Raw genomic sequence first — 17,276 nt, 5'->3', positions numbered from 1 at the left:
CTTTGGATTGAACTTGACATACTGTACGAGTGGTACTTCGGGAATTTCTTCAGAAAGGAAAAGAACTGTGAGGTACTCCATGCATGAGTACTTTGGTATTCTGATATGACGGCTTCGCTGGAAAGGCGATTTCGAAGAAAGAGGTGTACGTATGAAGCTGGTATGGTGCGGATCAAATTGAATCTAGTTGTATGATAATGTCGGAATCATAAGGAAAATTAAAGACATTAGATTTGAACATAAGGCATTACAGACAAAACACATCCGTGCAACCATCAACAGAGTTATAGTACTTTAGACTTACTACAAGACTATTGCTGCGAACAAATTATACTACAAAAGACAAGTATACGCAGCACAGCATCCCTTTACCGATGGGATCTCGCAGAAGGTAAGACTCTAGTTGCACTAGTTTTGGATGGTTTATAAGCTTGTTACAACGAAACGCCTAAATTACATTAACGTGGGTCCGGAGTAGTCTCCCTTGCGGCAGTGATCCTTAGAATTCTGTCGTCAGCGCCGGAGTTCTTTGTTATAGGACAATCCTTCTTGAAGTGCCCTATCTCACCGCATTAGTGGCGTGACTGGCTAGTACTAGCATTGGTGGCGGGAGTGAGGTGTTTAGCCAGTGTTATGTGGACACAAGTGCCTTCCTCATTACTCCACCTTGGAAATTGCTTCCTAAAGCGTTCTGCAGGAGTTGCCACTTGTTGATGTGGCATGGCAAGTCTTTGGGATCTCTTGCGCTCCTTTAGGGCTTGACGATATCGTCTCTTCCTTTTGGTCTTACGGCTTCGCAAGTCTATGACTGTTGCCATTTGTTGGTTTCTCGGTTTGGTACTACCATCGGAACTCTCGACTCCTTTGTCAGTCTTGCTTGTGTTGCCTGAGTTGATGTGTGTAAGGAAAGTTGTCACAGCAGCTGCTACTACAGCTTGTAATGTAGCAGCGTCGATATGGAGGATAGGGGTTTCGGTGCTCGACTGATTGTTTCCAGATGACGACATGATTTTGTAACACGAAAGATAAGGATTTTGTGAGCGATTCTGGTTGACCCTAGATGTACTTCGATTGTTCAAGTAAGGAGTAAGACTATGTTCTCGAAATTTTGACCTACATCCCTATGATGCAGTCCTAGTACGGATTGGAAGTATGTTCGCGAAGGTTTGACCTACATCCCTATGATGCGGTCCTAGTACTGAGTGGAAGTGAGTTTGTAGAATGGTCTCAAGACGTTTGACGTTCATGCCGAGGTATCGTTGGTTGGTGAATAACATGATCCAACCACTAAAAGAGACTTGGAAATGTCTCCGGAGCTAAATTGCTATAGTCCAATGACTTGACTAAAGCATGTTTCAGGTATACTCAAATGAAAGTATGATGAGAGTACTTGAATAAAGAATGACACAGAAGTTGGCCGACTGTCAATATCTTTGATATTCATGACGTAAAAATTCGGGAAAATGACCTTGTAAAAGGTCTTACATCATATCCAGAGAAGATAGTTCTTGACAACATAAAGACCTAACTAAAGTACTTATAGTACAAGATAGTTTCATAGAAAATGCCACATCAGGCATAGACAGAAAACGATTCCTTTTTAACAAGGAAAATAAAGTAAAGCATCTACTACTGGCAACGGTCATCCCTCTGGTGAACTCTCAGTTCAGCCAGTTGGCGTTCCATATCAAGCAGGTGTCTTTCGTACACCCTTTGGCGTACACGGAGTTCTATGACTTCGGCTCGTAATTCAGCCAGTGCTTGCAGAAGGGTTTCATGGTCTCTCTCAGATCTCTCCTGAGCATCTTCTAGACGAATGGTGTAGAGGGTATGCATTCTCGCATCGGTGACACCTTCGGTGATCTGATGTAGGGTTGTCCTACCTTGAATCTCATTTCGGGCCACTCTACGGACCAGGATTGGCAAGATTCTATCTGCTGAGCCCCCATTGTTTAGGTCATAAAAGCTTCGGTCACCATTAAATGGCATGGGATGATCTTGTCCTTGGCTCCATGTTTCCAAGCATTCCACCCACTCAGGTGTCGGGACATGAAAAGTCGGACGAGGGTTAGGAATTGGAAAGGGAGCTACCTGGGGTAGGTTGTCAACCTCGGGTTCGGAGTTATCACCTTCCGAAAGGTCTTCATCATGGTAATCATTCACATGGATAGGATGATCATTCTCTGGTTCTTCTTCAAACCATCCAGCAATGACCTCATTCGGAAGGTACTGGTTGCCGTGGGGATGGAGTCCAGCCATGTTATCTATGCGAGAATTTGGGGTAAGAAAATAATTATTAGACGAACTATCTAGATAATTATTTAGAAAATCTTCATTAGTTACATCACTATTTGTGAAGTGCATACCAATTATATGTAATCGAAACAGGATAGGCCTTCGAATAAGTGACCTTAACTCCAAATTCACACAAAATAGGGGTAAAGCAAAATTTTCACAGATTCTAAGTCTATAACATCCTAGTTACATATAACTTTAGTGTATCCACTTAGCAACTATCAACTTAGTAATGAAGATCCCATTTTAGTTCTCAAGTATAAAGTACTTATAGTAACACCAAATACCTCTATGGTATTTTAAGTTTAATGTTATGTTTTACTGTTCTCATTGTGGTATTGTTGGTAAGATTTTAGACTTGTTGCAACCACACAAATACACTTAGGCACATGCTAGTCAACCCTCAGATAATATAGTTGATCAGGCTATATCTTCCCAGTTTTGACCATATGTCTCTAAGTCCACCTGTGTTGCCCAACAATCGTAATTCTTTTGTATTGTCCAAGTGACACTGATTTTAGTATGAATGCAGGCATGTATACTTAATTAAATATTTTATTATTTAAAGTATAAACTCTTGGTCAGAGTATTTTTAATCTCAATGTATTTATAGTCTATATATCTTTTATGGGTTGATATACTTATTTCACTATAAACAATGCTCTGATACCAATCTGTCACACCCCAAAACCATGAACGGCGGAAACGTTCTGGGGCGAAGGACGTCATGTACAGTATCACAATAATGAAAAGTAGTAAACAAGCAACAACATCATCCATTGCATTAATAATATAATTTTAATACAAGTGTGTTATGTCAAATTATGATAAACACTAAAGTATAAATAAAAATGAAAGATGAGTCTTGAACGGGCTCCATCTTCTCTAAACCTTGCATCGGTACCTGTCTATCGTTCACCTGAGGATACAAGTTATTTTGAAAGAGAGTATCAGCTTTAAAGCTGGTGAGATCATAAGTATTTTATTGTCTTAATTTGTATGTAAGTATTTGTATGTATATGAATTGTAAGTATTTGTATGTATATCAACTGTAAGTAATGAAAACGTTTTGAACATCCTAGGAAACCATATGTTTCCTACTAAAAGTATCCTTCTACCAAGGCATCTAGTATCTGTGTGTGTGTCTCTTGTAAGAGTGTGTATTTTCCCAAATCCGACTAGCATTATCCATAATATAGCTTCTACATTACCGTGCATCATGCGAATGTTCACGAAGTGAATGTAATGGGAAAATGAAATAGTACTATGGTGTAGTATCAAATAACTACAACCGTACTAACTACTTTAAGTCTATTGTAATCTTGTAAGTACTGTAGTATTTGTAATAAGTGACTACTTCTATACTAATATTGCCTTATTTGAGGGATAAGGCATAATGTGATGGCTAGATCCCAGGCTAGACGCTCCCATGTCAAAGGGATTTTGGGACCCATACATGACCCCTGCATATTTGCAAGCCGTGAACATCCACATTACTATGATCATGTATACCTAATATAACTATCACAATGCGTTGTGATTCATTGGTATAGTTAGATCCTGAAATCGTTCCATATTATAGAACCTAGTGATGCCTGTCCTATTATCGTATATGTAAACGCACTCATGTAAACGTATTTATGTAAACATACTCATGTAAGCGTAATCATGTAAACATATCTATGTAATAGTATAGTAATGTACTGTAATGTTCTGCATTTGCTAGCTGTAACGTGTGTTCTCTCTCTATCTAGCATGTATAGTAATGTATTGTATGTACTAGCTGTAATGTGGGTTCTCTCTCTGTCTAGCATGTATAGACTCATGAATGAACTGACTCGTGGTATGATTCTGCATTCTAGTAAACGTATTAGTATCTTCCTAAACTACCCATATGGTAGCTTACAAGTAATATAACTGGTACGTATGAACATGGAAGTATACCCTTGCTACCCAAGGGTATTGAACTGACTGGAAGAACCTTTATGACTATATATGTACACATGATACATAACTAATATTTAAACGACCTTCGGACGGATACCCGGTACCCTACCAGACCACATCTCAACGGCGAAAAGGAAATAAGGCGGATAGCTTTCCTAAGTCCTTTAAACATTTCTTATATAACTATACATATATAGGCATGCAATTGACAATATAAAAGCATAAAATAAGTTGTGTAAAACCTTTGAACATGATTATTATCTAAGAAAAGATCGACTTGATGTCAATCTATAAAACGGGTTGAAAGCATTTGTTTGATAAAACAGTTTAAGTATAAAGAAACATTTGATTGAAACACAATTGTAAATGAGTTTGAAATGAAACATACAGTGTAAAATGAACAGTTTAATAACGAGTTTTAAACATATGAAATGTTTATGAAAATCATGTGAAGAAAACTGTTTGGTAAAACAACTAATGAGTAGTAAATCATTTGAATGCTGCTTATTAATCACATGTGATTGATCTAATAAATAGCATGATTCTACTTGTATCCCCCCCCCATAAAACATTTAAACACATTTAAAATATTGATTAAGGGGTATGAACTCACCTGTTGTGAGTGGTACTGATGAACTGAAGCGGTAGGACTGCTAGGTGTCAAGTGATGTCTTGAACACACTCTATGATCCTAGTTAACATATAATATCACATATATGTAACAAATTAGTCTATAAACAACTAATAAACAAAGTCAAGACACCCTAGGACATGCTAAACACCTTTAACAAGTGTTATTAGCCTCTAGGATTGCATCTAAGTGTTGTAGGGAAAAGCTATTATGTGTAGGGTTCAAGGAAAACTCCCTAATGGAGTTCACGGACCTAATGTCACTAACAAATGAGTTTATGGTCGTAAACTCATGAGTTTACGGCCGTAAGCTCATACTTACATGACCATTTGATGTTTGAGGCTCTACATGACCCTAAGAAGCATTTCTACTTAATGGCAAGGTCTTTGGAAGAGTTTAGGGCATCCTATAACTCCTTTGAGGAATTCACGGCCCTGGGACCAAACCCCTTGGAGATTATGGTCGTAATCTCCCATGGAAAGGGTGTTTTTGGTGTTTTCAAGCCCCTAACTTAACTAGGAATGAATCTAGGCTAGTGTCCAAGGCTTAAGGAGAGTTTAAAGCACATTTTGGCTCTATTGTTTGGAGTTCACGGTCCAAGAACTTCTTGGGCCATGAACACCTTACTCTTGGTGTTCTAGGGGTGTTTTCTAGTCATAAATACATTAGGATATGAGTCTAAGCTAGTTGCATTGCAAGAGGAAGGGACTAGGGCATCATTTGTCCCTTAAAGAAGGGTTTACGGTCCAAGATGTTCTTGGGCCGTAAACTCTAAAATCTTGATGGTTTCTTATGATTTCTAGTGTATTAGACATATATCAAGCCTTATAACACACTTAGATAGAAGTACTCACATTTTGGGACGAAAGTCCAAAGATCCGTGAGAGAGAAATTGGCTTTTCTCTAGTTGGAAATGTAACTAATGAATAAATATGGCTCAGAATCCTATATATACTCCTGGGACTTTTGGCAGAAAATATTTTAGTCACGCAATGAACTCTAATATCATAGAGTTTTGAAATAACAGGGTTGCATAAAACCCTAGTGCATCCTCTTTCCTAATATCTCTTTGAGTGTGAATCCTGAATTACTCAAACTTATACAAAAAAGTCTGAAAATTTACTGCTACTGATCTAACTTCTATTGACTTGATATTGTTTGTACAAAATGGAAATTTCGGGTTGTCACACTATGGTAGATGAACGATTTAGACATGTTTTACATGATTTAAACTGTATATGTATTTTTATACCTATAAATATATTGGGTAAAGATGGGTAGATGGATGATGAAAGATGAAAGATGATATAGATGATGAGAGGTGAAAGATGATGAGAAGCCTTGAATTTAATGATGATCCAATCATCTAGCAAGGTATAGATGACGACCACAAATTATTCTCGACGGTCCAGTGGAATGCTAGCAGGTTCACAACCTGTATGTGTTTGTGAACGACGTGTTCACCAGATGTACTCTTAAAATCCTGGTAGTTATGGACTTAGTTCTTTACAAATAAACATTGACAGTTATAGACTGAGTGCCTAACAGATAACATTAGCAGTTGTGCCTAATGGATAACATTGACAACTATGGACTTAGTGTCTGTTAGATAAACCCTGGCAGTGATGGACTTCGTGCATATTCCTTAGGACAATCCTTAGGAATGAATAAATTAAGAATAGATGATTCTTAGGAAAGATCTTTAAGAATAAAGAAGATAATGGGAATGGGAAATTGGGTGAATTGTTTGATGATTAAACACAATAATTATATTATTGTGGGTGAAAACCCTATGTACTCACCAGGTTTCCCAACCTGACCCGCTCAGTTTGTTGTATCACAGGTGGCAATATGAAAGATACATTTTGTTGAGGGATTCAAGGAGTATGAGGCCACTAGTTTAATTACTGTAAGACTTGTAATATTTCGTTATGCTTATGTTTTTGTATCGACGATGACATCCTAATGTTTTAAATAAAATATATTTATTCGAAAATGCTTTGATAACATCTTTATCATGTTTTCTGGGAACAAATTCAGCAATACTATTTTTCAAAAAGGATACTCTGATTTTTAAATAAGCATAAACAAATCGGTCTTTTCTGGTCGTGAAAAATGGGGATGTCACATGGTATGTTCGGCTAGGCCCATTGTATAACAGGATAGGCCCATTTGTATGCTAGGTTGGTCCCATGAATCAGGATGGGCAAGGCCTAATGTATGTTATGTAGGATGTTAGTTATCTCTATAACTCTTGTATTTGTATGTTGGGCTTGCCCATTGATTTGGAAGTGCTAGTCCCATTATGGTGGGTTGGGCCCATTGTACGGGCTAGGCCCAATGATATGTATGGTATGTGGTATTTTAAAGAACTCACTAAGATTTGTGCTTAAAATTTATGATTATAGTTTCAGGTGCTTCCGGTTCGAAGGGGAAGAGCCCATCTTGATCGTAACGCATCCACCCATGTTTCCACAACTATATGATTTTGGGATTGTACTCTGATAACTATTTTTACTCTGATACTTTTGAATGATTGAAATGGAAATATGGCGTTTATGGTTAAATTAAAAATGAAAATTTTACCTTATAATTTTTGGGACGTTACAAGTTGGTATCAGAGCCTTGGTTTGAGGGATTCGGGCACACTTTTAGGTGTGACTGAACTCAAAATGAGGAATTGGTAATCTTTTAAAAGAAAACGAATTTCTAAAAATACTTTTGTAAAGAAAAAGAGGGTGTGATGCGTGCAATCGGACGAGCTCAAGTAAGTGATTCCCAGAATACCCATACTTGTTGTTATGTTATATATATATATATATATATATATATATATATATATATATATATATATATATATATATATATATATATATATATATATATATATATAACACATGATACATGGATATAGTTAATCTCAAACGTTTAAAATTATGTTTCCTGATAATGACTTGTGTCAATCAAAAGCAAATTGCATAATTCATCAATCAATTCTGTCTGAGCACCACCATGCATTTTAATGTCGACACCAGATCATCGAGGGGCCCAAAGATAACTACTTCAAGAATAAGTGAAAAAAATAAACTTTGACTACATAGATTATGCCTATTCCTCATGTTATATCTAATCAGGCCCTATATGATTTCCATTTACGAACAACGTTAGTGAGAAACCAAGATATAACATATTGTAGGAGAAAATATCATGCATCTCCGTTTGTAGAATATATGATATTACTAGTCTTAGAATTACTTGTGTCAAAATCCAGGATGTAATCTCTAAGTGCGGGTTACTCCAATACCTTAAAATCCCCATTTAAAGTACTCATGAGTATTGGTCTCAAACTTTGCTATGTTCATCCCCGCGGGCAATCTACCAATGCTCCATGACAATCTTAAATCAATACTTACTTCCAGGACTATGACCAGTTGTGGAAGTTTGAATAAATTAATATTCTATAAATGGTTATAGACATGAAAAAGTGAAACACAATGATAATCTAAATGAGATGAGTGATCTCCATCAAATATTAAGTTCTCCACTTAATAATCGTCAAATAAAATAGTGACTCATATTGCTTTAGTTCCTAAATTTAAAACAAACTAAACTAAATGTGCTCAAGTTAATACACATGCAAATCTAAAGTCATTATATCTTTATGTGGCTATTAATCTTGGTTAGTGACTTTAGTTTAAAGGAATGAATCGACAAGATTCTCTTCAATTGACTATTGAAGAGCACACCTACTTTCCTACTAGGCTGATTAAAAGTTGCACACAGGGTTACCTTGCAAACCAGATCCTTCAAAAAATGTCTATGAATCCTAATATCCATATGGCTGTTTTAAAATATCAATTGCATATTTCTAAGATGAAGGTTTTCATGGAAAGAATGATAAGAAAAAACACATTGCATGGTAACTATGAGAAGCAATACAATTTGCTTAGGAAGTATGTGTTGGAGCTTCAAAGAACCAACAAGGGAACAATAGTTAAGATTGAAGTACAATCTTAGCCTAACATGAAAATGTAACAACAAAGTTCAAGAGAATCTTCATATGTTTAAGAGCTCTGAAACAAGGTTTCAGATCTGGTAGGAGATATTTGTTGGGCCTTGATGGATGTTTCATGAAAGGTCCTTTTCCAGATCAAATCTTGACAGTTGTTGGCCTAGATGTAAAAAATGGTGTCTACCCTCTTGCATATGTTTTGGTTGAGGCAGAGACAACAAAACTCTTGAACATGGTTCTTGGAGTGTTTGAGTGAGGAATTGGATTTGGGAACAAATTCAAAAAAAAACTTTATGTTATGTAGGGTGTTTTACCAACAGTTTCAAGAGTTTTCCCTTTACCTGAGCATAGGTTTTGCCTAAGACATATACTTGAAGATATGAAGCTTCATTGGAAGGAAAATCCACTTAAAGAATACCTATGGAGGTGCGCCACAATTACTCTTCCACATATTAAACATAGTATGGAAGCACTACAGAACTTGAACCCTAAAGCTCATCAATGTTTATTGAAGATACCAACAAATCATTGGGTTAGGAGCCACTTTTTGGTAAGAATTCCTACTACTTTACTATTAAATACATGGAATGGTTTACTTATGTTGTTATGTAATATCAGGGAGAGCCCATTTTGATGTCTTATCAATTAAACAACATTTGTTAAGCATTCAATTCCAAACTAGGTGATTGAAGGGATAAAGTAATTATCTCAACTCTAGAGTACATTAGGGGATATATTATGAAGAAGATATGTATTATGGAGAATGTTATTAATAAGACCCATAGAGTAATCATGCCAACTACCTAAGCTTTGATAAATATAGTTCAAGAGGAAACTTGCAACTACACTTGCATTTACAGTGGTGATCACAAGTATGAAGTTACTAGGAATTTTTTTTGAATAGCTTGTTGTCAGCACAAGGGAAAAGACATGTACTTGTAGAAAACGAGAGTTGAATAAGATTCCTTGTGTTCATGCTATTTCTATAATGTATGACATGGCTAAGCATTAAAAGGTTGTTGGTTACCTTAAAGGTTGGGTGCATCCTTGTTACAAAATGGAAACATGGAAAAAGATGTACAATTTTAAAGTGGATCCAATCAATGGTATAAATATATGGCCAAAGAGTGACTGTCCTACCATACTAACACCCCCTTTACACCACAAGTAGGTAAAACAATTATTTGTTTTCTATGATGTTCAAAACCTTTAGTAATACTTTCATTTAATTGATATATGAGTGCGGGTAGGAAGAGAAAAGAATAAAAGGAGAAAGGGCCCTGATGAGACACCTTCCCAAGGAGTCAGACTAGAAACCAAGTCACAAAACTACCAAGGAAGCATATGACTGCTACCTATTCCAAATGCTACAACATAGGTCATATTTCTTGGTATTGTAAGGTGCAAGGACGGAATAATGATGGAGGTTCAGGTTTAACAAGTTTGAGGAGATAATCTACGAAGGGAAGGCCTCCAAGTACTAACATAAGTGGATTGGGGATGAAAGATCCAACCGGGAGAGGGATTCCACGTGGTGATGAAGGTTTTGGTTCTACTGTCACTTAGATGCAACATGATAATGGAGAAAAATAGACAATGTTTGTTGGTAGTTAACTGTACTTGTTTGCATCTTATCTTTTGGGATTCATATTCATGAACTCTAATATCTATTATGTTTCGAGAGTCATATTTATGAACTCTGGTGATTCAATAAGGTGGTATAATTAAGTCATGGGTTCCAATTTGAAGTGGGTAAAAAGTATCTCATTTTGGTGAATGTATCAATTAATTATGAATGAAACTTATGGATGCTTTGGTTAAATCAACAATTGGTTTATAGTTGCATTACATACTCCTATTCTTTACCGTTTGCATTATATCACTCACTATACAACCAATTTGATAAATATGCAATCAGTGTGTTGAACTTCTGCAAAAGATATGTAGTCACTATGAGGCCAATTTGGTAAATATGCAGTCAATAGGGTTAACATCAACATGAACATTTGCAAACGATCACTAAACTGCAACATTGCCCATGAAATTAACTTCATAATAAATTGCATCATTATATATATAATTGATCAAATATAATTACAACTACCAAATATATTTTAACATACTACAATTAACTTCTTTCATTACTTCAACATTGTAGCCATTACAACATAACCCATATGCCATGAATAAGTACCAAAATATCCTAACATATTACCAACTATCTCACAAACTAAGAACATCCCAAAACCATTGTACTCCATCCAAAAACCACGAACCCCCCACTGTCTATAAACTCCTATTACATCTTCATAGTACTAACAAAATAAACAAAGAGGGAAAAAACCCACAAACCAAAGAAAAAGCAACTTGTACTTTTTAGCTTCTACAACAGCTTCATGGAGCACATTCATAGACCTAAGCAATTTGAGAATTACTTCTACAACTCTTGCACACATTGGAGCATCATACCATCTCACAAATCAACATGAGTTGCCAGCCTTTAAACAACACCAAAACCTTCTACCAGGGTTCATATTTGTCCAAGAAGTCACAAGCATTGCATTACTTCAACACCACATCCACAAATCACCATTGTTGTTGGATGGAAAACCTTCGTCTTCACAAAGACGAAAGAAGGAAAGAAGAGAGAAAGAAATGATGATGTGCAATTGTACTTTTGATCAACATTTAAGCTGATGTAAGGGTGTCTAATGGGAAATGACAAAATTACCCTCATGTGAAGGGAACATGGAGGTGGTCTAACGGGAGAATCAAACATATGTCAGGGGGAGGGATGAATTTGAAACAAAAAGTAAATTAAAGGGACCACCGGTGTTACTTTTTCAATACTTGGACTAAAGGTGTGAAGTTGGCCCTACCTCATGGACGAAATATGTAATTTACTCTTGAAATTATTATGGATTTTTAATGAATAAAACTCGCTTTCTCCCACGACAGTTTTCTTCCTATTTAAAGCAAAGTCTTCTTTCTCTCTCCAATTTTTAAATCATCAACTCACTTTCTCTCTCTAAAGCCAATCTTTCTCTCTCTAAAATTCCTTGATTCACACACACCACTGTGTGTATGCAAAATTTGTTGGAAAAAAGTGACAGTGGTTTGAATCAAATGTGATGGGAGGAGGATTCTCGCAGCTCCTCCCCTGCTTCAATCCGGCAGAGAAACGGCGGACTGAATCACCGGAGCTGATTTTCACGGCTACCGACCCTTTAGACGAAACCCTAGGTCACTCCTTTTGTTATGTTCGTTCATCAGCTCGGTTCCTCTCTCCTTCTCACTCCGATCATTTTGTTTCTCCTTCGCAATCTCTGCGATTCTCTCCGTCGCACGAATCTTCCTCGACGAGGTCGCGGCAACCGTACGGCGTGTCGGAGACTGGTTTCAAAGCGATTTCAGGTGCCTCGGTAAGTGCGAATACCTCCACTCCCCGGACTGTCCTTCAGTTAGAGAATATTTACGATGATGCCACTGATTCTGTTGGTGGCGGGGTCAAGTCTAGTATAGTCAATGGATTTGAAAGTACGTCTTCGTTTAGTGCGCTTCCGTTGCAACCTCTGCCACGAGGAGACTCTGCGAGGGCGGCGTCCGGTCAAATGGAGAGAGCATTCTTCATGTCTGGTCCGATCGAGCGCGGGGCTCTATCCGGTCCGTTAGATTCAAACCTCGGCTCGGATTCTAACAATGGTATCCCGTTCTCCGCGCCGCTCAATGGTGGCATGTACGTCAAAAAGAAGAGAAGGAAATCCATTCCTGGGATCCGGAAGGCGTTCAATCGGAACTTCCCTCGGCCTTGGGTAGTTCCCGTACGGAGCTTCGTCGGAGGCCGGAAGGAAGCTCCGGCAGGTGGTGGGGGAGGAGAAGAATCGGAGAGGAAGAACGAGAACGACGTTCAGTGGGCTTTGATGAAAGCGGGGGAGGATCGGGTGCACGTCGTCGTATCAGAAGAACACGGGTGGCTATTTGTTGGCATTTATGACGGATTCAACGGTCCTGATGCTCCGGAATTCCTGATGGGAAATTTATATAAAGCCATGTATAAAGAGCTCGAAGGTTTGTTTTGGGATTTAGAAGATGAACCTCCCGCTCAAGATCAATCTTCTCCACCACAACTACAACAAGTAGAATCAACAGATATAAATTCAATTCCTGTAAAGAAGGTTTCATTTCAACCTGGAGAAGAACTAGCAACCAGAAGGAGAAGATTATGGGAATACCTTGCGGAAGAAGAACCTGAAGATGGACTCGATCTTTCTGGTTCTGAAAGGTTTGCATTTTCAGTCGATGATGCACTCAGTATAAGCAAAACCAGCTCCACAGTTGGTCGCAGGTCTTTATTGTTGTCCAGATGGAGAAACGGGTTTGGTAAACATAAGGAAGGCAGTAAATTATTTGCTTGGAAATTCGGGTTGGATGCCAAAGAGCAAAAAGAAGTGGAAAACAGAACAGAGGAGACATGTAATGTTATTAAAAGTGGTAGGAAGAAGAAATCTGGTCCAGTAGACCATGAGTTAGTCTTGAAAGCAATGTCAAGAGCTTTGGAAGTAACAGAGCTTGCATATCTGGATATGACTGATAAGGTCATGGATCAATATCCCGAGCTTGCTCTTATGGGTTCCTGCTTATTGGCTGTGTTGATGAGAGATGAAGATGTGTATGTAATGAATTTAGGAGATAGTCGTGCCATTGTTGCACAACATGATGAAATTGAAGAAGTTGGTTCATCTCACACAGAGGATAATGTAGTTAAGGAATCCATAGAAGTTCCTATTGAAGATTCGAGGTTGACAGCTTTGCAACTTTCTACCGATCATAGCACAAGCATCGAAGAAGTAAGTTTCTAAGTTCTTGATCTTAAAATTCAACCGTTTTGATGTCTTTAAGAGATCTTGTTTCTTCTCTAATTATAATTTAAACATGATATATCTTCTTGATTGTGGATTACGATAGAGACTACTGAAATACTGGAAATTTAATCCTTTATTTGTTAATTCAATGATTTGAGGTTTTTGAATCATTTTAAAGTAGACTATCTTGTATCTTTGTGCTACCTTCCTACCCATGTGCTTTTACTGAATATATTTTGACTTAATGGGGACATGACTCGTTTAAGTCGTACCTTTATACAAATTTGGCCTCATTTATATTTTCCTTGTGTGCTATCATTTTCTAAAATACTTTGAACATCATTTCTGATTTATCCATATCGTAAGGAATCTTAATTGCGGATTATGTTTAAGGTTCTTTCTTTTCTATCATGTCTAATGTCACTATCATGAGCATTGGATACTAATCGTATCTCAAATTTTTATGACTTTATCCTCATTGACTTAAAATATTTTTGGTTAGACTTTTTGGTTTGGACAAGATTGGAGTCCATTAGTTAGTGAATTTGGTATCACATGATTAGATAAGGTATGAGCCAACAAGTTAACTTTAGTCCTTGTCTTTGCTTTCTCTTTCTTTAACTCTTTATTGATGTCATGTCGTTTGTTTCCTTAAATTTGAACCACATTTCAACTTACATAATCACTTCAAACTTTCTTCCTGCATTTAATCCATGACACATGTCCACATAATTTTTTCATCCCATTATAAAGTTTAGAGTAAGATCCCGTTTTATTAAATGTTTTTAGATTTTTGGATATGGTTTTAAGATTTTCTTATGTCGAATATGATATATAAATTTATTAAAGATGTTTTAAATTATCGCAGAAATGTTGTTGCTATTGCAGGAAGTTACTAGAATCAAGAATGAGCATCCGGATGACAGTAATTGTATTGTGAATGATAGAGTGAAAGGTCGTCTTAAAGTAACTCGTGCTTTTGGGGCTGGATCCCTTAAAAAGGTTTGTTGCTTCATTCTTTCTTTTGTTTGAAAAATATTCAAGAAAATGGTGACCCACTTGAGGAAATGAATTGAAAAAAAAATAATAATAATAATTCAGGGCAAATTTGTAAAAAGTTAAGGACTTTAACTGACTTATTCTATTAAGTCGTTCTTTCTGCATTGAATCAAAAAGAAACAATGATTCTTTTATTTTTTTTTCATCTTTGATGTCTGTCTGGAGTAAGAGGGGTATGAATAAAGACTGTTTCTTTATTGGACCAATGAACTATCTGAATGAGAGTAAATGACGATTTTACCCTTCCATGTTCATGAACTGTCTGAACGAGCGTAAATGATGATTTTACCTTTTCATCTTAATGCACTGTCTGAATGGGTGTAAATGACGATCTTACCCTTCCATCTTTAATGGACTGTCTAAATGGCGATTTTACCCTTCCGTCTTAATGAGTTGTCTGAATGACGATTCTGCCCTTCCAATGTGTCTGAACAGAGTGTAAATGACCAGTTTACCCTTCCATCTTAATGAAGTGTCTTGAGGAGTGTAAATGATGAATTTACCCTTCTGTCTTAATGAAATGTCTGAATGAGTGCAAATGATGATTTTACCCTTCTGTCTTCATGAATTGTCCGATGATTTTACGCTTCTCATATTTAATGAACTGTCCGAATTAGTGTAAATGACGAGTCAACCCTTCCGTCGTTAATGGACTGTCGAATGACGATTTTACCCTTCCCATCTTAATTAAGGAAGTGTCTGAATGAGTGTAAATGACGATTTTAGCCTTCCCATTTAAATGTTTAATTAAGGAAGTGTTTGAATGAATGAGTGTGTGTTAATGACTGATTCTAGCCTTTTCCATCTTAATAAATGAAAACTGTCTGAACGAGTGGTAAATAAATGACGATTTTACCCTTTAACCATGTGTGTTTCAGGCGAAATGGAACGACTCGTTATTGGAGATGTTTCGCAACGATTATATCGGAAACGCACCGTACATATCTTGCGTGCCTTCTGTAAGACACCATCAACTGTGTCAAAGAGACCAATTTGTGGTTCTTTCATCAGATGGATTGTATCAATATTTTAGCAACCAAGAAGTCGTTTCTCATGTCCACAATTTCATCCACAAGTTTCCAGATGGTGACCCCGCCCAACACCTCATAGAGGAGCTTCTTCTACGCGCCGCCAACAAAGCCGGTAATCCCCCACTTCTCCACCAACATACTTTTTTTTTTATTTTTTTTTATTTTTATAAATAATAAATTTGTGTATAGGGATGGATTTGCATGAACTGTTGGACATCCCACAAGGTGACAGGAGGAAGTACCATGATGATGTAACAGTCATGGTCATTTCTCTCGAAGGCCGAATTTGGAAATCATCAGGAAAATACCTCTAAAACCAAACCAAACCAAACATATAAATCCTAAATTTTGCATTATTAAAACTTGGGGGGTGTAATTGGTCTTTTAAGAAAAGAGGGAGTTGTTGATCTTTGTTTTTTTCTTTTTCTTTTTTTGGGAGGGGGGGTGGTAAATTATTTTAATCTTTTGATTTGTAATTTGTGTTAGATTTTTTACATAGGTGGGAAATCTTTGTTTTATTTTTAGTAGTTTTAAGGGATGTGTTGTAAGTTGGGGAGGGTTTTTTTTTTTTTTTTTTTTTTTTGGTACATTTTTTTTTTGCTACATCTATTTAGACATTGAGAAATTTTCACTTGCAAAAGTGAAAATATGTAATTTTGATGGAGGGTGGGTTACAAGAATTTAGAGATTATATTGTACGTGTCAAATGTCAATTTCAATTTCAATTTAGTTGTTGAAAGTAAAACAGGTTTAATCTTATATATTCAAAAAGGATAATTTTCCATTTTAGAAGAATTATTGTTAATAAAATAAATGTACAACTTGTTTGGTAAGAGAAGTTGGACGACTTTTACTTTTGATTATCTTCAAGATATTTTTTTGGTACAAATTAATTATAAATTCGTATATATTTGAATTTGTACGTACCTCGTTTTATTTATTTATTTTATTGTTAGTCAGTCATTATTATCTTTGTCATTATCATAATATCATCACAACCAACTACTATTTTATGTCATTACGTGTTCACCCACCTTTTAGTTTTAAATAATATTAATCGCATTCGATAACAATTTGCATTTGCTTCCATTTATTTTTATTTATAAAAAGACATTGTGTGTGAAGACAGAATATTCAGTTCATAGAGAAAAATTAAAGACCATAATTAAATCAAAAAAAGAGTCGAAAAGTTGTCCAAATTATATTTAATATATAAATATTGTAATTAATATGCGGATCTATAATTATTTTAAATACTCACTTGTTTAGTTAAATCAAACGGACACAACATGTTTGCAGCTTAACCTCTTTAAACATAAATAATTTACTGGTATTGATAACTTAATTTCAATTTTACCCAAAGTAACAAACATATTCACTAAACTGTTGTTTATAACTTTTTATTTGATAGGCCAATGGTGTTTGCTCACCACAATCAT

General features: G+C 36.3%; 1 protein-coding gene across 2 annotated transcripts; it reads left to right on the top strand.

Moving 5' to 3' along the window:
* Positions 1 to 11,879: 11,879 nt before the first annotated feature.
* LOC111901167 (protein phosphatase 2C 29) lies at positions 11,880 to 16,679 on the top strand. Of its 2 annotated transcripts, XM_023897046.3 has the most exons (4): positions 11,881 to 13,732; positions 14,636 to 14,749; positions 15,685 to 15,949; positions 16,027 to 16,679. In XM_023897046.3, the coding sequence occupies exons 1-4, from the start codon at positions 12,017 to 12,019 to the stop codon at positions 16,149 to 16,151; spliced, it is 2,220 nt and encodes a 739-aa protein (XP_023752814.1). In that variant the 5' UTR covers positions 11,881 to 12,016; the 3' UTR covers positions 16,152 to 16,679. The 2 variants fall into 2 exon arrangements, 1 of the variants encoding a protein (XP_023752814.1); XR_002853422.3 differs by lacking the exon at positions 16,027 to 16,679 and having other exon boundaries at positions 11,880 to 13,732; positions 14,616 to 14,749; positions 15,685 to 15,823.
* The last annotated feature ends 597 nt before the right edge of the window (positions 16,680 to 17,276 follow it).

This window comes from Lactuca sativa, chromosome 6, assembly GCF_002870075.4.
Source record: "Lactuca sativa cultivar Salinas chromosome 6, Lsat_Salinas_v11, whole genome shotgun sequence".
Taxonomy (NCBI): domain Eukaryota; kingdom Viridiplantae; phylum Streptophyta; class Magnoliopsida; order Asterales; family Asteraceae; genus Lactuca; species Lactuca sativa.
The sequence above is the reverse complement of the archived record's forward strand: the minus strand, read 5'-3'. Positions and strand labels throughout refer to the sequence as shown.

What these genes read in the sequence shown, in the direction of transcription:
- LOC111901167 (XM_023897046.3), top strand. Translation starts at nt 12,017, where the DNA reads ATGGGAGGAGGATTCTCGCAGCTCCTCCCCTGCTTCAATCCGGCAGAG. An exon ending in ATAGCACAAGCATCGAAGAA is followed by an intron (nt 13,733 to 14,635) that starts GTAAGTTTCTAA and finishes TTGCTATTGCAG; the next exon opens with GAAGTTACTAGAATCAAGAA. An exon ending in ACGCGCCGCCAACAAAGCCG is followed by an intron (nt 15,950 to 16,026) that starts GTAATCCCCCAC and finishes ATTTGTGTATAG; the next exon opens with GGATGGATTTGCATGAACTG.